The 22,168-nt window shown below is 47.7% G+C and overlaps 1 protein-coding gene and 1 long non-coding RNA gene across 2 annotated transcripts in view; one reads left to right on the top strand and one right to left on the bottom strand.

Moving 5' to 3' along the window:
* Positions 1-22,168, top strand: part of LOC138441085 (organic cation/carnitine transporter 2) — a 26,678-nt gene extending 4,510 nt beyond the window's left edge. The window contains exons 2-10 of the mRNA XM_069591526.1: positions 3,191-3,294; positions 10,698-10,852; positions 12,020-12,191; positions 13,394-13,520; positions 15,263-15,363; positions 17,206-17,420; positions 18,914-19,096; positions 20,220-20,355; positions 20,725-22,168. Coding sequence (XP_069447627.1) covers positions 3,191-3,294; positions 10,698-10,852; positions 12,020-12,191; positions 13,394-13,520; positions 15,263-15,363; positions 17,206-17,420; positions 18,914-19,096; positions 20,220-20,355; positions 20,725-20,812 — 1,281 coding nt within the window. The 3' untranslated portion in view covers positions 20,813-22,168. The remainder of the gene's footprint in view (positions 1-3,190; positions 3,295-10,697; positions 10,853-12,019; positions 12,192-13,393; positions 13,521-15,262; positions 15,364-17,205; positions 17,421-18,913; positions 19,097-20,219; positions 20,356-20,724) is intronic.
* Positions 8,316-20,556, bottom strand: LOC138441113 (uncharacterized). Its single transcript, XR_011257247.1, has 2 exons — positions 20,483-20,556; positions 8,316-9,055 (listed from the first exon to the last, which is right to left on the bottom strand). It is a non-coding gene; the product is annotated as an uncharacterized lncRNA (long non-coding RNA).

The raw sequence follows: 22,168 nt of genomic DNA, 5'->3' as shown, positions 1-22,168 counted from the left end.
ACAGTCCTTTATCCATCGAGTCACTCATTCACCTAGGTATCAAACAGGTACTGAGTCTCTCTGCTGCAGGGCTCTGCCAGGCTTTTAGAGGATGTGATCTCAAATTCTTGTCCTTGCCCTGACAGCCTTGGGTCAAGGATTCACCATTAACTGCAACAGGAGGCAGGATGAAATGTGTGTAGGACTGCATGGCCTTCAGTAACAGGTAGTGCTTACCAGTGTGTTTGACCACTGGTGCGGTCAGGCTAGGTACATCTTAGGAAAGAGCTTCTGCCCTGTGGGCACAGGCTCTATCACTTTTTTCTTCCAGTCATTTCACAGGTAAGAACATTTAGTCCCAGGGAACTACATCATCTCTGTGCTTCCCATAATTGAGAAGTCGCACCAATTACATGCTGCATTCAAGAGACACAGTTCTGTTTCTTTTTAAAAATTTAAACAGCTTTATTGAGGTATAAATTACATAAAACAAACTGTGCCTAACTAAAGTATGTAATTTTAAAAGCTTTATATATATAAGCTATCTCCAAGAAGCCATCACCACTAGAAAGGCACATTTCTAACCAGGAAGGGTAGCAAGCCTAGGCCCCTTGCCAGGGTTACTCTCAGATTTTTTTTTTTTTCCCTCAGTTTGCTCCTGCTTTAATAGCTCACCCAGCTGAGGGGTAATAATGCTAGGCTCATGACATAAATCTTAAACCTACACATTTAGTTCTAAGGTTAATACTTATTATCATCAGCCAATACAGTTCCTCCTTCATACCAGGCGGCGTCTTCAGTGAGCTGATCTGTAGCTGCCTTAGTCACGGCTGCCAAGCCAGGAACTCAGTATAGAGATACTAGATTCTTTTTGCTGTAAAGACAGCAAACCTTGGGTCATAACCTGGACTCTATGGGCTTCTCATCCCACCCCTCCTTAGGGGGGTCAGGCCAAGTCTTAGAGCCCGCTGCAGTCCATCTGGTGGTTGCCAGGTGGGTGGGTTGGGTTGGCTGGGTGGAACCTAGTCCATGCTTGCCCTTCTGTCCGTTTTTTGAAACCTAGTACCTTTCCTGACCCTATATACAGGGCCCTTGTGGCCAGTAGGAAGGAATTGTTAGCCCATGCTTGCTTTTGGAGGGCCCAGAGCCAGGCCATGAGAATTGTTAAGACATGTTGGTAGTAGATGAAGAACCCAGTTACTTCAGGTAGTTACATGCTTGCCCAGAGTAAGGACACTGAACGGTGGGGGTGAGGCTGCTGGAGCCAGAGAGATGCTCTGGGGATCCACATGATGAGCACTACAGTCACCTTATCTCCTGCAGAGCATCGTTTGACCTGGTTTCAGGTAACATCTGGCCTTGCGAGTCGAGAAGTCCCTAGACGCCTATACTGGGAGGCCCGACATGAAGTGGGGGGTTAGAGGTTCCACTCCAGAACTCATTGAAAAAGCCCCTCTGGACTTCTAGTCCGGCTCAGCTGTATCAGACCCCAGCTCTCATGAGAGACCTATTGAGAAGCAGCTAATGACTCTATTTAGTCTTTTTAAAAATCTCTGTCACTACAAAAGTAGTGCCTGCTAGCTGGGAATAGATCCCATCACATTCAGTTGTGACCATAACCATAATCTAGCCCTGAAGCTCTGTCTAGCACCCAGAGGCTGGCACTCCCTCACCGAGTCCCTCAGCTCTAACTCCCTGCCACTCCTATCCTGACTTCAGCAGCCGTGTCTGGATGGCAGCTGCCCCAGGAGCACACACCTTCCTAGAAGGAAGATGGTATCTGGGTGCTGGCACCACTGAGACTGCAGAGAGAGAAGGCTGCCATTGCCTGAACGTTCGGGCCTTAGTGCTCCTTGCTGTCTCCTGCTAGTCTGGGCTTCCTCTAGACTCGAGTTGGTGACCCCCACCTCTTCCCTGGAGTGGGGATCACCACCCATTCTCAGTCCAACCAAGGCACAGGCTTGCTCCAGAGCAGAGAGCCAGCTTGTGGCTGAGTGAGCCTTATCATCTTCTGCAGGGGTTCTTGATCCATCCTGAGGGCGGCCCTTCTACCCATTCTGAGGTGCCTGGAGGCTTTCTGCATGCACTGCCCAGCAGGGCTGAGAAGCAGACTTGTTTTTCCCTCTGACCTTGACCTGGAAGAGATGCTTTCTTCTTGGAAGCCGCGCACTCCCCAGGAGCCAACAGGATCCATGGAGGGCAGGCCTGCAGCCTGTCACCGGGCAAGCATGGGGCTGAATTCCATGGAAGGTGGCCTTCTTGGTTATTACAGAGCACCATCTCTCTGTTTTGGGAAACATTTTTCTGGGAACCAGCAAGCTTCCTATTTTGGTTTCTCATCCTTCTCTTGGCCCTTGTTAGGTTGGAGCAATCTCATCTGTGAGTGTTCAGTGCTTCCCCATGCCCGCACATCTCTTCCCATGCCAACTGTGGGTGAAACTCTACACCAGGTTCTGGGAACCAAGCACTGCAACCTGTTCTGTCCCCCAATCACTGTTTCATAAATGGGGAGATTAAGGCACGATGGGGTTGGGTAACTAGTTAACAGAGTAGGAGCTACAACCCAGCTTCTTGGCTCCCAGCTCAGATCTCTTGGCTGTAATTGGGCCGTATGTTGGCACAGCATCAGGGATACCAGCTCTAAATGTCAGCAGGAGCCAGGGGTAGTTGGCCCAGAGTCAGGACCTGAGCAGAGCTGAAGGAAAAGATCCAGAAGGTTCATACTAGGCCTTCTGGCTGCATCTCCTTGCTGGATGCCTTGACCCTTGGAGCTGCAGAGCCCTGCTCCAGAACCACTCATACGCCATCCCTGCCAATGGCCTGGACCCCACTGAGAGGTTGCCTGCTCCACCCACAGTCCCAGCTTCAGCCCAGCTCCTTAGAAGTGACCATGTGAAGCCTCGCCCTTCCTCCTTGGTTGGCATGTGGGCAGAGTACCTGCTCCCTGCCTGTCTCCCTTCCTGAAACTGATAACAAAACAATGAGGCTAAAAGCTGTGAAAAACAAGATGGCCAGTCTCTCCATTGAGGGGATACCTGTGCCATGCCTTGCTGCCCGATGGGCTATCACCTGCCTTAGTGAGCTCACACACCCCTGCGGTCATGTAAACAAAGCATGCAGGGATATGGGATGTTCTGATTTCATTTTCCAAGAAGCTGAACATTTACAGCACTTTTAAAAAGAAGTAATACATCCCTCTCTCCTCTTTCAGTGGAACCTGGTGTGTAAGGATGACTGGAAGGCCCCGCTCACAATCTCCTTGTTTTTCGTGGGTGTGCTGATGGGCTCCTTCATTTCGGGTCAGCTCTCAGACAGGTAAGGTGGGTATCTGTCTCCTGCAGCTGCTGGGGCCCCCAGCACAGAGCCAGGTAGTGTCCTCTCAGCCTGGGCTGGGTGTTTGAAAAGAGGGAAGGCACATCAATACTATAGACTCCATTTCCAGTAAGGAGAGTCAGCAGCCTCCTCTCACTGACGCTTGCTGAGCAAAACAACCTCAGCTGAGTGTATCCATGATCCAGTTGACCAGGAAATATGCCTTGATTCACTTCTGTGGCGCCTGGCTGGCCTTCCCTAGGTAAGCGTAACTCTTTGGTGTCTTCACTCATTAGGAGAGGGAGACACCACGCACAAGCACATGAGCTGTATTGTAGATCTTCAGTTCAGTTCAGTTCAGTTCAGTCGCTCAGTCATGTCCGACTCTTTGCGACCCCATGAACCATAGCACGCCAGGCCTCCCTGTCCATCACCAACTCCCAGAGTCCACTCAAACCCATGTCCATCGAGTCGGTGATGCCACCCAACCATCTCATCCTCTGTTGTCCCCTTCTCCTCTTGCCCTCAATCTTCCCAGCATCAGGGTCTTCCAGTGAGTCAGCTCTTCACATCAGGTGGCCAAAGTACTGGAGTTTCGGCTTCAACATCAGTCTTTCCCATGAACACCCAAGACTGATCTCCTTTAGGATGGACTGGTTGGATCTCCTTGCAGTCCAAGGGACTCTCAAGAGTCTTCTCCAATACCACAGTTCAAAAGCATCAATTCTTCAGCACTCAGCTTTCTTTATAGTCCAACTCTCACATCCATACATGACTACTGAAAAAACCATAGCCTTGACTTAGGGCATTCCATAGACAGTTGCCTCTGTGTTCCCAAAAACCATCACTCTTTCCTCAAGGTAAGAGGAGGTCTCACTAGCCAATGGCAGTGTGATGGGCAGAACTCTAATGTCCACAGGGCTGATTCCAGTTAGCTCACAGGCTTGTGGTTATGGTACTTCACAGCAATCAGGAAGTGTGCTCTTTCAACCCATAAGCAGGTGATTTGTATAATTCCAGGGCTCTTGACTCAAGGTCTGGGCCTTAGGGAGTTCCTCTCCTCTGGAGATTACCTACAAAATTTTAGAGATTGTATGCGAGCATTTTTCTGGAGAAAGTTCTAGAGTCGCCACGATATTCAAAGAGGGGTTCATGATATTGTGTCTTTCTATCTCAGGACTTCAGGGTCTGTGAGAGAAGCCTGTGGCAAGGAGAATAGCCTTCAGCAAGGTCCTTGGCCACAGTGGATCACCCAGTGGAGAGGAGTCCCAGCATCCTCCCAGCAGGGGGAGTCTCTCATAGAGAGGTTCAAGCTGAGGATGTCATCCTGCTTTGAGAACACAGCCATTTTACCCTGTAGCTTTCATGCAGAGGGATGTTTGGGCATATTGCATCTATGGATTAATATCTTTACCTGAGAAGTCTTTCCTCAAAAGAAATATGTGCATTTTTCACTAGATTCGTCTTTTCCAGTGTGTAGTCTAGTGATTTTTGAAAGGGACAAATTCCCACAGTCACCTGTAAGCATTAAAGAGTTAAGTAGGCTGTGATCACTGACTAGATGAGCCTGAGAAACTTGCTCCTTTAGGGGAAAGGCCTTTGCTTCCTCAGACTCTTAACCTAGCAGCAAGTATCAGTTAGTCACTTACATTTATTTAATAAACATAGAGGATCTGAGAATTCCTTGGTAATCCAGTGGTTAGGACTCCGTGCTTTCATTCCCAAGCTCACAGGTTCAGTTCCTACTGGGGGCGGGGAACTAAGATATCTCAACATTTACATACTTAAATACATATTTAAATGAAGCTTTTTTCCCCCCCTGTTTATCCTTTATGAATACACTTAGAGCATAGCAGTATTTACTGAAGGTGAATATACACTTACTCTATGACTCAGCTACCCGACCCAAGAGAACTTGTAACCTACAGCAAACATCGGTTAGTTACTTACATTTACTTAATAAACACAGAGCATCTGAGAATTCCCCAATGGTTAGGGCTCTGCACTTTCATTGCCAAGGTCACAGGTTCAGTTCCTAGTCGGGGCAGGGAACTAAGATCTGATAAGCTGCACAGCACAGTCAAAGTAAATGAATAAATAGATAAATACATACATACATGCGGTGCTTCTAACATGTGCCGTTCACTCTTACAAGTACTGTACAGAGAAACAACAAATAATTTAATCTTTGTAACCCTATGATACAGGAAGTATTATTATTCTCATTTTACAGATGGGAGAAATGAAGCCCAGAGGAATTAAATGACTTGCCCAGAGTCACATAGCTGGCAAGTGGCAGAGCTAGGATTAGGGCCCAGAGAGTCCTGATCCTCTGTTTCCTGTGAACTACTATTCCAGGTGCCCACTCTTCTAGAACTTGCCTTCTAGCAAGGCAGAATGTATTAAACAACGAATTGAGGGAAGTACTTATTACCCTTTGTGATGGTAGGTGATACAGAGAAGTACAAGGTACTCAGAGAGGGTATGACAGAGGAGGCCTGAGATGATGAACCATGTGCTAAGGGTTGAAAAATGAGTAGGCATTAGCCAGCTAAAGGGATGGAGAGAGGAAAGAGTGTTCTGTGCAGGAAAGCTGAGAGTGCTTAAGCCTAGACTCAAGAAAAGGCATGGTATACCGTAGGAGCTTGGAGACAGTGCTCTGGGGTGGTGTGGAGAGTGGAATAGAGACACAGCAGTGAGGCAGGCTGGGTCCCAAGCCGAAGAGCAGGCTGGGCTTAGCACATAGCAGGGTAGAGCTTTTGAGAGTGTGATGTCATCAGATTTGCATTTTAAAAAAAAAGTTGTTTGATAACTTGGTGGAGAAAGGATTGAAAGGAAGGAAGAGGGATGGCAGAAAGACCAAGTGAGAGGTTATCACAATAATTTATACAGGAAATGAAGGTGACTTGGACTAGGCTGAAGGCGGTAAACACGGAGAGGAGTGGAAGCAGGTAAAACCAACAGGACTTAGCTCTGTGCGCACAGGAAGTGAGGGGAGGGAGACTCCTGGCCTGCACAGCTGTGTGGATGGTGATGCCCTTCCCGAAGACAAAGCCCTGTGGAAGAGGATCAAGTTTGTAGGAGAAGATATTGAGTTCCATTTGAATATACTTAATTCAGGGTGACTATGAGACTTCGGGTCTCATAGGAGTAATTGAGTATGGAGCTGGATGTATGGATAGGGTGCTCCGTGAGAGGTATGGGCTAGAGAAAGACATTTGGGAATTGTCAGTTCACAGAACCCTCATCAAAGCCCGGAAAGTGGATGGGAACAGTGTAGAGTGAGAGGAGGGCATGCCGTGGACTGAGCTTAGAGGCCTTCCTGGAGCGGAAGTGGGAGTTCCTCCTCACAGGGTGGGGTGGCAGCTGAGACTCAGAGTAATTACCTTGATGTGAAAAACTAGAAGGAAGTACCCCAGTTTCAGAGTTGAAACCCAGTGCATTTCTCTGGTCAGCTGTGTCATAGAATAGGTAGATCATTGTGGGTCAGCTTTGGAGCCTGATGACCACGTAACACCATGATGATCTGAGGAAAGTGTTTAAGTTTCAAAAGATCTGCTCCCAAGGAAACAATAAAAATAAAGTTAGTGACTGTGGTGAAGACTACCTTATTCTTCAGAAGGGCTAGTACAGTGCTTCTCAAACCTTTAAAACAGTTTGTTTGCTACCAGACTTCTTTTAAGTAGGATCCTTTAAGTCCAGTAAATGAAATAGCCAAAAATGTGGCTGTTTTGGGTGTGGCATCTGCCTTTAGCTCCTTGTACCACCCCTCAAGCTTGTCTGCACCACCTTGGGTGGCCCCAAGGCTCTGCGGGGTGGACAGTTTTCTCCTAAGTGAGCCAGGTCAAAAACCTAAGCCTAACAGATTGCCTTAGAGCAGTGCATTCATGCCAACAGTGTTGTCTGTGATATCAACAGTAACTTTTTATAGGACTCCTTTCAGGACTATGAATAAGCCTAAAAGTCAAGAGCAATAAAATAATCCTGGGTTGCCAAAGCATTTTATCTGATGTCGCTGAGTTACCTTTAGGTGCAGAATTATAAGGGAGGCACAACCCTAGGGAAGAAGTAGCTGATATTTTTTATTTTTGTGGACATGTGTGTGTTTAACCTTTTGTTGACAGATTTTAAAAGTGAGCCTCTCTTGCAAATCAAAACTACAGTGACAAGTATCACCTCATACCAGTCAGAAGGCCATCATTAAAAAGTCTACAAATAACAAATGCTGGGAAAGGAAAAAAAAAAAAAAGAAATGCTGGAGGGGGTGTGGAGAAAAGGGAACCCTCCTACGTTGTTGGTAGGAATGTAAGTTGATGCAGCCACTATGGAGAACAGTGTGGAGGTTTCTCAGAAAGCTAAAAATAGAACTACCACATGACCAACAAGCCCACTCCTGGATAAAACCGTAATTCAAAAAGGTACGTACACCCCTGTGTTCATAGTAGCACTGTTCACGATAGCAGAGACATGGAAACAGCCTAAATGTTCATCGGCAGGTGAATGAATAAAGGCAATGTGGCGCATAGGTACAATGGGATTCTACTCAGCCATAAAAAAGAACGAAACAATGCCATTTGCAGCATCATGGATGAAACTAGATATTATCACGTTAAATGATAAGTCAGAAAAGGAAAGACAAATACCATACAATAGCACTTATATGTGGAATCTAAAATATGACACAAATGAACCTATCCACAAAACAGTAACAGACTCACAGACAGAGAACAAAGCTGCGGTTGCCAAGGGGGAGGGAGGTGGGGAGAGATGGACTGGGAGGTTGGTGTTGGTAGATGCAAACTATTCTGTTTCGAATGCATAAACAGCAATATCCTGTTGAATACTGTATAGCACAAGAAACGATTTCCAATCTCCTGGGATAAACCATAATGGAAAAGAAGAGGAAAAAAGAATGTCTATATGTGTATAATTGAGTCACTTTGCTGTACAGCAGAAATTAGCCCAACATTGTAAACTGGCTATACTTCAATTTAGAAAAATAAAGAAAAAAAAATGCTAGTGGCTGTGAGAGAATATAGCTGATTTTTATTTTCTTCTCTGTGCTTTTCTGTATTTTACAAATGTGCTGTGTACACATAAATATAATATCAAAGAATAAAAACAGACAAATGTTTCTTTTAAAAAGTGACTGTTTTGAGCCCCAAACCCAGATTGCCAAGGATTATTGCAATGGGAGGGCTCCCGGAGTTGTCCTCTTCACTACCCTCCAGGGAGCCCTTGGGAGGGGAGAGCAGGGTAGGGAGGCCCCACCCCTTGGTTGGCATGCAGGGCACTATTGTTACAGAACAATGCAGGGGAGTCTCCTTTTAGGCTAGGGTTGCTCAAGCTCGGCACTGTTGACATTTTGTCCCAGAGACTGCTTTGTTGTGGGAGACTATCATGGGTATTTTCAGATGTTCAGAACATCTCTGGCCTCTATTTACTAGATGCCAGTATCATCAAAAACAACAAAACCCTGCTGTAATGAGGAGAAGCACCAAACTCTTTACCGTGGCTGAAGGCCTTGTGCAGTCTGGCCCCCTGGAACCCTCTGCAGTCTCCTCCTGACCAGCTGCCCCTCGCGTGTGTTCATCTTGCCCCTCCAACCACAGTTATACGTGCTCTTCTCATAGTCACAGTAAAACATTCCCGGACCCCCACCCCCACCCCCATGCCACGGCCTTCCTTGACCACGCAGGTGACCTCCTCAGTGTGTCTGGTTTACATTATTACATTGGTTCCTTGTGCCTTGGCTTCACATTGCCTATCAGAAATAAAATAAAAGATGTTATCATAGGATTAATGTTGACCTCCCCCACTGTACTGTGAATATTTATCATCAAAAACTTGGTCACTCTCCCCTACTCCCTCTTGTCAACAGCTGCTTTACGTTTGGGTCTGATCTTGGTGCCCCATCTTCAGGGAGACCTCCCCTGAATGCCCAGGTCCCCAGCCTCTACCTGCAGTCAGGATAGGTTCCTTCGTTGGGTCCCTTGTGGGTCAGGATGCTGATCCTTCAGCACTCTTGTTTCAGTGTGTGATTGTACACTGAGCAGAGTGATTAAAATATGACTACTGTCTGTCTCACCAGCTACACACTATACGCTCCCTGAGGGCCGAATCAGTGTCTTTTTTTCTTATTCAAATACATTTATAGTGACTAGTATATAATAGACGTTCAAATAAATATTCATTGAATGAAAATGGGTGTCTGCTAGCCCCGGCCAGACTCAAGCTCAATCTGCTAGGTTGAATGAACTAGGTCGACTTGTTCCTACTTGCTGTAGCACTGCCTTTGAAATGAAACAAATCCAAAAAACACAACATTTTAAAACATTTTAAATTGAACATAGATATAGAAAACCACACAGAACGAATGAGGTTTAATGAATTATTTCAGGGAAATAACCATATAAATATCAAGTCAAGAAATAGAACTTTGCTGGCCACCAGGAAGCCCCACTCATCTGTCCCATCCCAAGGACAATAGCCTCCCTCACCTGTCAGTAAACACTAGCTTGACTTATAATAATCACTTCCCTGTCGGTTTTTGGTAGTTTTATCATCCAAATATGCAGCCTTAAACACAAGTTTAGTCTTGCTCACTTAAAAATGTTTACATGTCTGTTAGTCTGCTTTAACCTAGGGGTTCTCCATCCTTTTCTTTGCCTGGGCTATTCTATTTGTAGAATTTTCCAGTCTGAATTTTGCTGAGGGTATACAGTGCAGTTGAACGTATTCCTTTTCTCTCTGCATTTCTTGCAAATTGCAGCTAGATCCAGAGACTTCGTCAGATTCAGATCCAGCCCCTTTGGCAAGACTGTAGGAGTCATACAACATTGAAGTGTCTCTTTTTATGATGTTAGCAGTCACTGAAACATGATGCCCATATCTGTTCATTCACTGGGAGCTGTAAAAGGATGATGTTCTAATTTTATCACTTTGGTTTCATTTAATAGTTGGAATACTTTTATGAAATGATACTTTCCCTCATCTGTTACTGGTTACTGTTCATATAGTTTATATAGAAAAGTCAGGACAAATGTCTTCCCCTTTATTTAAACAGTTTTCATCTATAATGAATTGTTTCTCCATTATCCTCCAAAGTAAACCAACTCTTTCAAACTATTAATTATGAATGTATGAACTTAAGTATAATGAATGTGTTTCAGTCCCTTGTGATCATTGTGTTAACTCTGGCACTGCCTTTTGGGCAACGCTGGTGCCCAGGCTGTGCACTGGTAACAGCCTAGGGACCGAGAGACCAGGACGGCCCCCACACCAAGTGCCCTGGCAGCACTGTCCGCAACCCCTCCCTGAATGACCCCGGGGAAAGCCCCCCTTGGGGGGCCCGTTCCTGCTGCCTTCTCCCAGCTGGTTCTCTGCCACTCTCCTTTCCTTCCCAGGTTTGGTCGGAAGAACGTGCTCTTTGTGACGATGGGCATGCAGACAGGCTTCAGCTTCCTGCAGATCTTCTCGAAGAACTTTGAGATGTTTACCGTGCTGTTTTTCCTTGTAGGCATGGGCCAGATCTCCAACTATGTGGCAGCATTTGTCCTGGGTATGGCCATCAGTTTGGAGTTGAGTACTTGATTCTGTGTTTCACCATCATCCCACCACCCACTTTCTGGGGACAGCTGTGATGTCCCTTCGGGGAGGTGGTCTCTGCCAATGCCAACCAGGGATCCTTGGTGGACCCAATTAGGAGTCATGGAAAGGGAGTCCTCCAAGTGCCCACCCAGCCTTGTGTCCCCAGCAGCACAATAGCCTAACTGCTGATTTCCAGTTCTTCTCTGGCCCCCAACGTGTGGCACCTTGGTCTCATTAGTACTTGATGGCCATTTTGCTAGAATTCACCTAAACATCTTCTGTTAAAAATAGGGCCTGCCATTTCCCAGGGCTGGGGTAGCTAGGAAGGCATGACATGAGGACCAAGGGCCATGATTGGCAGGCTCACCAAGGAAGAAAACTGCCTCTTCTGAAACACACAGTGGCTAGTGAAATTGACCGGCAAGAGTGAATTGAGGGACATCCTTGGTGGTCCAGTGGTTAAGACTTTGCCTTCCAATGCAGGGGGTGAGAGTTCAATTCCTGGTTGTGAAGCTAAGATGCCACATGCCTATGGGCAAAACAAAAACAAAACCAAACCCGAAACAGAAGCAATGTTGTAAAAAATTCAATAAAGACTTTAAAAATGGTCCACATTTGTTTAAAAATCTTTTTTAAAAAAGAATGAATTGATGGGGATGGGCTTTAGTCACGAGACCTTCACGGTTTTAATTCATAATCCACAGTGCAAGGGTTTGGCCTGCTCTCACTGAGAAGCTGCCAGTTTCACTGTTCAGAGGACCCTAACTCTAGCTTTTGGGTCATTAGGTTCCTTGGGTTGATCATTGAAAGGATTATTTGTTTCTCTTCACATTTAATAGAAAATTTTTTCTTAAAAGTGCAATAGTCAGCACATGTGGCTATAATAGCAACTTCTCCTTTAATGGACCCTTCCTCAGTGAAGATTTAAATTTGAGGCCCCACATGGCATCTTTAGCATAGGGTTTCAGGAAGTGATGGCGGCAGGTGGTCAGAATCCTGTCCCTCCCAAAGGCTTGGAAACTTTTGAGATAATTCTGCCTGATCCCTTATCTGTATGTTGAAAATTACACAAGAGAAGATGAATAAGGAAATGACCAGAATTAAAATACTAACTCGACTCCTCCCTTGTTTTGAACAGGAACAGAAATTCTTGGCAAGTCAGTTCGTATTATATTCTCTACGTTAGGCGTGTGCATATTTTATGCATTTGGCTACATGCTGCTGCCACTGTTTGCTTACTTCATCAGAGACTGGCGGATGCTGCTGCTGGCGCTGACGGTGCCGGGGGTGCTGTGTGCAGCGCTGTGGTGGTGAGTGTGCCCTGTGCCTGGCACCTGGAGGACTCTCACTTACAATGTGCTCCCTCTTCTTTCGGTCCTGTGGCATGAGGCTGTAGAAGACACCAGCAGGGTGTCTTCTGTCTGGCTTTCACTAGGGGGCAGCAGCAACCCACACATCCTAAGTTCTTTCAGCATGTTTTTCCATCCACAGAAAAGCCAAAAACAAAACAACTTCAGGAAATCAACAGACTTGTTCTCAGCCCTGTGCTGGGTTGATTGGAGTGTAGACAGAGGAAAAAGCAGTAGCTGTGAGACGATAGTCTAGCATGACCTCCAGGAAGCTGTCAGACCGCAGGACAAGACAGCTTAGGCCCTGGCTCTGGTTGCGTGCTGCTACAGCCTCAGGCCACAGGACTGAGAGAAGAGGTAGCACGTTGTAAGTGAGAGTCCTCCAGGCAGCAGGATGGAGGAAGCCAGGCTCCATCTTAGCCTCCAAGATAGAGCTGGACAAGCAGAGAGAAGGCTATTCCATACGAAGAGAGAGAATGCAGCTGAGGCGGGAATCCCATGTTGCAGGTAGGGATGGTGAGGTCCCTGGCCCACGTGGATGTGAGAGCATTGCAGAGGATAGTGGGAGAAGATACAGGGCACAGAAGACACAGATGAGTCCTGGTTATGACCCAAGGGCAGAGGCCACCTGATGAGGTAGAAAATAAGACCCACAAAGTCTCAGAACACCCAAGTGCCCTATAGAGAGTCAAGTGGAAAAATCAAGGAGGGAGGGATGACGATAAACTAGAGGCTGTCAGAGGCCAGTGGAAAAGCTTCTGGGGATGCCAGGAACAAGCAGGGGAGTACAGCAAGGTGAGGTGTGTCCCCCCCCGCCCCAGCTCAGCCCATGACAGAAGCCAGGCTGCAGGAACCCACGTTACGCCTGTCTACTTAGTGTCCAGCAGGTGGCACCACCACTCCTCAGAAATGGGAGGTGGCCAGCCAGGGAGGAATCCCACCCATCAGGGTGTGTCGGCCCCTGTAAATTCTGTGTACTCCAGTGTAATCAGAGGCTCACACTTACTGGCTGTAGCACAGTGCATCTCTTAGCTTCTGGCTTGGAAGTATCAAACATTCCTCAAACCTCGCTCTGGTTCTGAAACCCCACTTAACACCTCCACGTGTGCTCCACCTGGTCTGAGGGACAGAAGGCTCAGTGAGATTGCTTCTTGTACTTCCAGGTTCATCCCTGAGTCCCCCCGATGGCTCATCTCTCAGGGACGATTTCAGGAGGCAGAGGTGATCATCCGTAGGGCTGCCAAAACCAATGGGATCATTGCACCTTCAACCATCTTTGACTCCAGTGAGGTGAGCACCGTGGAGGGGCTGGTGGGAGGGTCCCGGTGACCACAATTTTAGGGCAGCATCACACAGCCCCAAAGCCCTCCCTTTACACAGCAGCCCAGCCCTCTCTATGCCCAAGCCCCAGCTGCCCCCAAGGCAGGTCCTGTTAAAATTCAGAAATTGAGAAGGTGCCAGCTGCCTCAGTTCCTTTACCTTTCCTGTGGATTTTAGATTTCCATACTTTGTAGACATCTTCTCTTTTAGGTGATCATACAGTTAAACCATTACTTTTCATAATAAAAACTCTTTATGTGTAAAAGGTCTTCCATGAAGTTGGCATTCTGGGAAGTCATTGTTTCTTATACCTTGGGCAGTTTCTAATTTAAAAAAAATGCACTGCCTAAAATATGAAAAAAAAAATAGATTTGGAGTTAAAACTGTCCTGTCTCCTTCCGCCTACCAGTGGGGAGTGGTTGAGCATCGTCTTAGAGCCAGGTCCTTTTCGACATCCGCCCTCCCCCAACCTCACACCCTCCTGCAAACCCTGTTCTCCCGTGCAGTGAGTAATTTCCTGGCTCTGCCTGATTCCTGGGTCTTGCTTCTCTTTCCTGTTCCCTGTGTTTCCACCCTGTCTGTAACGAGCAGTTTTCTTCAGTCCCGTGGCTCCCAGAAGAGCTTAGATGTCATTGTTGGCTGATGGGGTTCTGGAGTATGTCTCTGCTCTGACAAAGACAAGGGCCTGGCTGTGGAAAGAGCCAGCAGGAGCATATTGCTGGGTGCACAGGTGTGTTCGAGCCAGTCTGACTTCCAATGCAGAGTTTAGGCTTGGGAAAGAGAGACCAGTTACTAGAGGAGGCAAAGAAGCCGCTGGCCACTGACAGCCCTGCCAGCCTCACAGTTAAGAAGTGGCCCAGCACCAGCTCCTACTCGGATGTCCTAGAAAGGACTTGGTCAGAGTTCAGTAAGGGGTAGATGGCAGGGACGGCTTCTGAGTTAGGTAGCCTTGGTAGCTTTGCAGAGGTCAGTCTGGTGAACCCATGAATCCACTGGCATTTTTATAGGAATGAGGCTATTTCATGGGATCAGTTAGGTCAAAAGTTGACCTTTTGTTGAACTGCTAACTCAGGAAAAACAGACTCCAAAGCTGGGTTTGCTTAAGAAAGCAACATCAGTGTGTTTAGACGTGTGGTTTATTAATGTCCTTGGCTGTGCCAAGTTTCATAGGAAGTTACACTGGGTGAAGCCAAGGTCAATTTTCCTGTTTTTCTATCTGAAATTTTTTTTTTCCTTGGAAGTAGACCAGTAACTACATGGTAGGAGGACCAAAAAACATTAATTCTTTTTAAAAAAATATCATATCAATAAACTACACAGCCAGTTTCTCTCTCTGACCCAGAAGGCTGGGAGCCAGGCTTGGGAAGGAATGCTCAGAGGCCTCCCTGGAATGTGGCCATTGACGGGGTTCGGGATGGTGCTAAGAGAGAGCAATCAGCGTAGGCCTCCTCCTTGGCTGCATTGCGTTACAGGCTGGTCACTTACTTTTACTCCTCTTTCTTGTTTACTAATTTGTTATCGACAAGGCCTGGTGAAGCCTTCTGCAGCCCAAGAACAGCCTCTATACCTATTCTTCTTTTCAAGCAAGAAACACGAACCACTCCCCAAGTCAGAGACACAGAAAGCTAAGATGCCGGGGTTTCGAGTCTGTTCTGGGGTCTCTAAGTCTCCAACCCTCTCTCCCTCCCATACCCTTGTCCTGTTGCCCACAGCTACAAGACCTAAGCTCCAAGAAGCAGCAGTCCCACAGCATCCTGGATCTGGTTCGAACCCGGAACATCCGGATGATCACCGTCATGTCCATAATTCTGTGGTGCGTAAGTGAGACCTACCCGGGGCCTCCAGACGCAGCTTCTGGCAGTAGCTCTCAGGCTTCACATTTGTAGACAAGTCTCAGACCAGAATTGAAAGCCTGTGTCATCAGAAAGTGGCACAGATGTGCCTTGCAGTTAAAGAAGTGGGCATGTCCTGGTTCTTAATGGAATTTCAGAAGAGGAGTACAAACACTGTTGTGGGGGCTCTTGAGGAAAATACGGGATCTTTGGGGATCCCTCCGGGTCATAAGGTGAAGAGCTGCTCACGTTGGGTCCCCAGTTTAGTTGTTCTGTCGACAGAGCATCAGACGGTGACGGAGGAGGACTGCTGAGGGCTTTAAGAAGTTCTAAGTGAAGACTCCACGTCCTTTTGGTTACAGAGGCTGCTATGTACATTCTGGAAATGTGAAAGCAGGAAGTCTTCCCTCTGGAATGTTTGGAGACTGTCCTGGAGGCAGAGCCATGGCCCGCATGTCCTCTTCAAGTTCCTTCTCACATGGCATCTCCCCAAGTGTGTCAGGCAGGGATTTGTGACTTATCAGAAAGAAGGAACACATCTGAGTGCCTAGAGAGTGTTTGCTCAGTGGCCAGACCCTTGGGATTACAGGTGACTACCTGAGCCTGCAGTGGGGGAGGAAGGCAGGCTACATCTCAGAGTCCTTATTGCTGGAGTCAACAAGCCTTGGCAACCAGCTGGGTTGCTCCCTGGGGGGTACTATGCGTCACCCATTTCCAAGGAATGGCCCAGGATCCCTCAGGGCAGCACACCGCCCCTGAGTTGGCCTCAGACAAAACCAGCATTCAGCCTGCACCACAGACTTACCAGCCTGCAGTGAGTCACCCGTCCTGAGGTTCACCCAGGCTTTCCACCTGCTCTGGATTTCCCAGGGACTCCTGTTTGAGCCCTCTTCCCTGGTTATGGCAGCTGTGGCTTCAACCTGCTGATGAGTTAGAAAAAATCTGATTCATGTTGGTCTGGTTTGCCAAAAAGTGCTGACCGTCAACAGAGGGAATGTCTGCTGGAGACAGGCACTCAGATGGCCCACTGGGAGCGCCCTTTCCTCCTCTCAAGTCTGGTGGGGTTGGGATCAGCTGCTTCTGACCAGTCTCTTGGCTCATCGCTCCAGAGGGTCTGCCAGGGATCTTTCTCTAAATATTTGACCAGTGACTGTTCCTTCATGTTATGTCACCAATCTTACCACACCCCACTTAATAGCTGCCTCTTTACTCATTCCCGAGCGCCTTCTGCATTTGCTGGATCTGGGAGGTTCGGAGAGTAGAGAGGTAAGCTTTTCTGAGTGCTTCAGCTTAGGATTCCTGGGGGGCTCCGTGGTAAAGAATCTGCCTGCCAGTCCAGGCAGGAGAAGACGCAGGAGAAGAAGATGCAGAAGACTGGTTCAATCCCTGGATCAGGAAGTTCCCCTGGAGGAGGGCATAGCAATCCATTCTAATATTCTTGCCTGGAGAATCCCATGGACAGAGGAGCCTGGTAGGCTCCTCTGTCAGACACTGCTGAGTACACACAACTTAGGATTTGTAAAGTCAAAAGGCCTGTTGACAGGTTGTTGGGTCTTGGGTTTTTTTCCAACACAGGAAATCTATCTGAATTATATGTCTTTGTTGGGACACTTTGGAATGCTTTGAAGGTACTCTGACCCAAAAGGTACCCTGGTCTGGGGGAAGTTATCTTTGTTTCTAAGAAACAGGACTCAAGGTTAAATCTGCTGCCCTCCTGGTGAGGATAGTTTTGAATTTCCTGCAGTAATGATATTTTAAAAGTCGCCCAGGTAGGGAGGCACCTGGATGCTTCTTCTCCAGCTTTCCTCGGCACTCTGTTTCAGGCTGACCATATCAGTGGGCTACTTCGGGCTCTCCCTTGACACCCCTAACTTGCATGGGGACGTCTATTTGAACTGCTTCCTTTCGGCCGTGGTTGAAGTCCCAGCGTATGTGTTGGCCTGGCTGCTGCTGCGGCACCTGCCCCGACGATACTCCATGGCCACTGCCCTCTTCCTAGGTGGCAGCGTTCTTCTCTTTGTGCAGCTCGTGCCCCCAGGTAAGTCCCATACGTGTCTGCGGTCTGAGATATCCACTGAGTCACTCGGTTTCTACCACACTGTCTCACCCAGTTAGTAAAGAGCATGAAGTGATGCCGTTAGAGCTTGCCTGCATATCTGTGTTCTTGTTCAACAAATCAGGAGAAAGTATCTGCCAGGACCAGACAGTCATCATGGCCTGGCTTTGGGGGCAGGAGGGACAGCAGCCAAGTGGGGCTGGCAGTTGATCGTACTCTTCTACCCAAGTTAATGTGTGCGTGTTGGTTTTTGCAGAGTGAGGGGGAGGGAAGAGAGCCATCCCTGTGTCTTTTCAACCTGGCCCGGTCTTTGTCATTTATTCATTCAATAAGCAGCTGCGCAGTGTTTACTGTGGGGGAGGCACTGTGCTTGGGGCTAAGGAGCAGAAGTAAACTAGCTGGGCAGGGCCCCAGGTCTTCCTGGAGCTCACGTTCCAGTTGGGAAGACAGACAGTGAACAAGTAAATAAAATGCTGAGTAGAGTACAGACAGTGTTACCTTTTATAAAGACAATGAAGGACACTGGAGAGCTAGTTTATATAGAGTGGTCATAGACAGTGTCCCTGAAGAGAGGGCAGTTGAGTAGCAACAGATGAAATGATGGAGAAACCCAGGAAAAAGTCTAAAAGCAGAACATTTCAGGCCAAAAAAAGCAAAGGCCAAGACCTTGAGGAGGTAATGAGCCTGGACTGTTGGGTAAGAGGTGAGGGGAGGGAAATGGGAGGATCAGTCCACAGCACGGTTCTCACAGGCCAGCTGCAGGAGTTTATTTGTAAAACCGTCTTTGTATCCTACAGAAGGGCGTGAAGTCTTTGAAAGCTCACGAAACGGTTTATGGACCCTCATGTCCGTGGTGGGAGCCTGAGCTGTTATGCGTCGGGGGACCTCTGGGTCCCTGAGGCTGGCAACACTCTGCACAGTGTGGCTGGGAGCCCAGGGGTGTATGTGGAGGCCCACACCGGAGCTCAGGGAGACCCACAGGGCGCTCGCAGCGTCTCTGCACTGGCACAGAAGCAGGAGAGGTCAGAGGGCCACTCCTGAAGGCCTGCTGGTCCGTGGGGTGCTGAGCAGAGTGAAAGCATGAAGTGAGCTATGATTGAACTTCCCATTTAGGCCCAGATCCTTAGAGAATTCCACAGTGCTGGCAGCAGGAGGGTCCGCGTCTTCAGTGACTGACTGGGGAGCAAGTTTCCTTTGGATTATTGAGGGGCTCACTCTGGTGGTCTCTAGGCTGAGGAGAATGTCCTCACACAGCTGCCAGTCCCAGCCTCCTCCCAGTAAGCAACTTGGAGGGACATAAGCCCCTTATCCCACAATAGGAAGTTATAGAAACTTCCCTGCCCAACCCTTCCCAGAAAGAAAGGGAGAAAATATGTCTGTTTCAGGCAAAAAAAAAAAAAAAAAAACACCCACTCTCAGCAGCAGTGTACCTTGGGCTGTTGCCTCCTCCTACCAGCCTCCCTTTGCCTCCCCAGAGCTGTATTACTTGGCCACAGTCCTGGTGATGGTGGGTAAGTTTGGAGTCACAGCTGCCTTTTCCATGGTCTACGTGTACACGGCCGAGCTGTACCCGACAGTGGTCAGGAACATGGGCGTGGGAGTCAGCTCCACAGCATCCCGCCTGGGCAGCATCCTGTCTCCCTACTTCGTTTACCTTGGTAGGTCCCTCGGGGCAGAGCGTACATGGGAGGGGTGGGGTGGAAGCACTGATTGGCTGTAATGTGGGCTGGGGACTGCTCAACAGGAAAACAAGTGTACACACAGCCAAGACTGGATCTGTGCCTGGAGAAGGTTCCTATTGAGGCGCGCTGTGGTGGAAGCAGTCATGTGGAAAACAACCTAGAAACAAGCTAGAAATTGACAAGAGTGGAGAGCTTGTGCCTGTTTTAGCCTTCCTAGCCCTTCCGCCTGAGAACATAATTCCCCAGTCCTAAGAAATTGCAGCGTGTCTAGGGAGCCAGTGTACTTAATTGGGGAAATTCCTTCTTGGAATTTAAAAGGAATAGGAAGGGAAAGAAGTCCACTGAAGAGATCTGATGAACAGAGAACCTCTGTAACTTGAAGCACTCAACGCAGCAGTTTTACACTGTGCAAAGATCTGCGTTATGGCATTTTATGTGACAGGGCCCCAGTTTTATCTTTCTCAGGATTATTTCCTCACAGCAGCTGCAGTGCCCCTGCCCATTCCTAGCTGGCACATCTCTGGGGAGGGGTGGCCCCACCTTGGGAGCACTTTGTGAACATGCTGCAGAGATCTGACAAGCAGAAACACCTCCTGACCTGGCCTGAAGACAAATCAAGTGGGTTGTGACACGTCTGGAGAGGTGGAGGAGTTATTCCTGTCCCTGGATAAGTACCTCGAGTTCCTTGGAAACCCAGCATTAGGAAATAGGAATGGAGGGACTTCCCTGGCAGCCCAGTGGTTAAGACTCTGCAATTCCACTGCAGAGGGCGTGGATTCATCCCTGGTCGGGGAACTGAGATCCCGCATGCCACAGGGTGTAGTCAAAAAAAAAAAAGGAAAGGAAATACAAATAGAAATGGCCCAGCCCCATCTTTCCAGTCTACACCCCTCCCCTGCACCAAGGTACTGCTGGTTTGTGCCAATTCTGGGTTCTGTGATCTGCCTAGGTGCCACGTTCCAATATGGCAGCTCAGACTGGGAGATGCCAAGGCTGAGAAGCCAGGTGATACCCATTAGAGTCCCAGAGACATGAGAGGAGGGGGAGAGACCACGTCCAGTTGCATCCTCAGCTTGGGACTCTGTCTGCTTTGCCACAGGTGCCTACGACCGCTTCCTGCCCTACATTCTCATGGGGAGTCTGACCATCCTGACAGCCATCCTCACCTTGTTCCTCCCAGAGACCTTTGGCACTCCACTCCCAGATACCATTGACCAGATGCTAAGGGTCAAAGGGTAAGGCGGCCTCCTCCTTCACAAAGTTAATGCGCTAGATCTGGGCCTGGCAGAGAGTTCCCCGCGGACTCAGAAATGCCATGGACTAGTTGAGCCGTAAGAGGATCGGACGTGTCCAGGTGCTTACCGCCTGTTCTTTCTGGCTGGACCCAGACCGCCAGGTCATCATGCACCTCTCCACAGCAACAGCTACTCTGGGACAGTACAGAGACAAGGAGAAACCTTTCAGAATCTGCTATATGCTTTTTTTTCCCCCCCTTTAGTGAGATAACCTCAGCTATGGCAGTGGCGGGGGTGGGGTTTGTTTTGAGACTGGTAGATAATCTTTCTAAGATTTGTTACTAACTTTTGTTTGACTTGTCTTTATAGAATAAAATACAGGCAGACTCCAAGCCACACAAGGATGTTAAAGGATGGTGAAGAAAGCCCCACAGTCCTTAAAAGCACATCCTTCTAACACAACCTCCAGTGAGAAAGTGAAGAGGAAAGACTTTCTTGTCAGAAGTGGCTTGTGCAGACACTGGTCCTTCAGTGGCACAGGTCTTTGCTATTGATTCTATGGATGCTGTGTCTGCCTTGCTCATGGATGGACACCCAAACTCAGCTGCTTATGGTCCTAGACACTACCTTTCTCCAGGGACTCTGGCTACTGATAGACAACTTTGAATAAATCCTAACCATTACAATGATGGACTTGGCACTTCCTAAGAAGTTAACCACTAACTGGAACCAGTAGGATCTGGAAAAAATAGGAGAGGCATTTGTTAAATTTACATTTTAATTTCAGACTGCCTAAAAAGGCCTCTGATAGACCTGAGGGTCTAGTCCTCCCCTCCCCAACCCCCACCCCGCGAAACATCTTTTCCCCGTTTCCCTCTAATGGTGCCCTTTAGAGGAAGAGAAGTAATTTCACAGGAAGTTTGGTTTCTCATACTTTCTCAGTTACAAAGGATATTGTTGCTTCCCCAGGGCAGGAGAACACAGGTCTGGGGAAAGCTAGAAGAATTCAACATGGAGGAAACTGAGCAGATACAGAACACAGACAAGCGCTTTGACGCACGAGCACTTAGGCCGCTCAGACTACTGGGTAGACTTGTTTACATCTGATCGAAGCACTGGGCTTGTCTGGGCCCACAGAGATGCATCACCGAAGCTACTATACGTGTTTTCCACTGCTGTGTGAATCAGGTCTCCTAGCTACTATGGTTTCTAACATACGGTTTGAAGGAAGTAAATCAGTGAAAGAGACAAACAAACTTGTCTCTTCTCCCAAAACTATAATGTGGATTTTGATTGTTTGTGTTTTATTTGCTGGTTGTTTGTTGTTATGTCTTTTTTCTCCTTAAGTTATTTGCCCTTCAGAATAGACTTAGGAAAGGCTGGTTCCTCAGCCTCCGGGTTTTGTCTTTTGTTTCGTGGTTTGTTCGTTTCATCTCAGAATCACTCTGGCAACGGTTTGCAGTTGCCAGCTCTGCAAGGCCTCGCCAGCCTTAGCTATACTAGCACTTCTCTGAGTGCCAAAAATGATGTCATTGTATGTGTTCCTTTTGTGACACTTAATCATGGGGAAAAAATTACAAAGAAGAAAGTTAAGTTATGCTCACAGTCTTTCAGAGTTGCTCGCTTCAGTAGTTTAACACTGGGAGATACTCTGTGTTCGATGTAAAATTGTCTTCTCTTTTCTGAATATGTTACCATGGTACTCCTAGAGCATATACTTCACCTGGTTTAAAAAAAAAAGTATTTTTGTGAAAGCTACTGAAGTGCCTTGGGAAATGAAGATGTTTTAATAAATGATTTTTTAAAATAATAA

Source organism: Ovis canadensis, chromosome 5, assembly GCF_042477335.2.
Source record: "Ovis canadensis isolate MfBH-ARS-UI-01 breed Bighorn chromosome 5, ARS-UI_OviCan_v2, whole genome shotgun sequence".
Classification (NCBI taxonomy): Eukaryota; Metazoa; Chordata; class Mammalia; order Artiodactyla; family Bovidae; genus Ovis; species Ovis canadensis.
The sequence above is the reverse complement of the archived record's forward strand: the minus strand, read 5'-3'. Positions and strand labels throughout refer to the sequence as shown.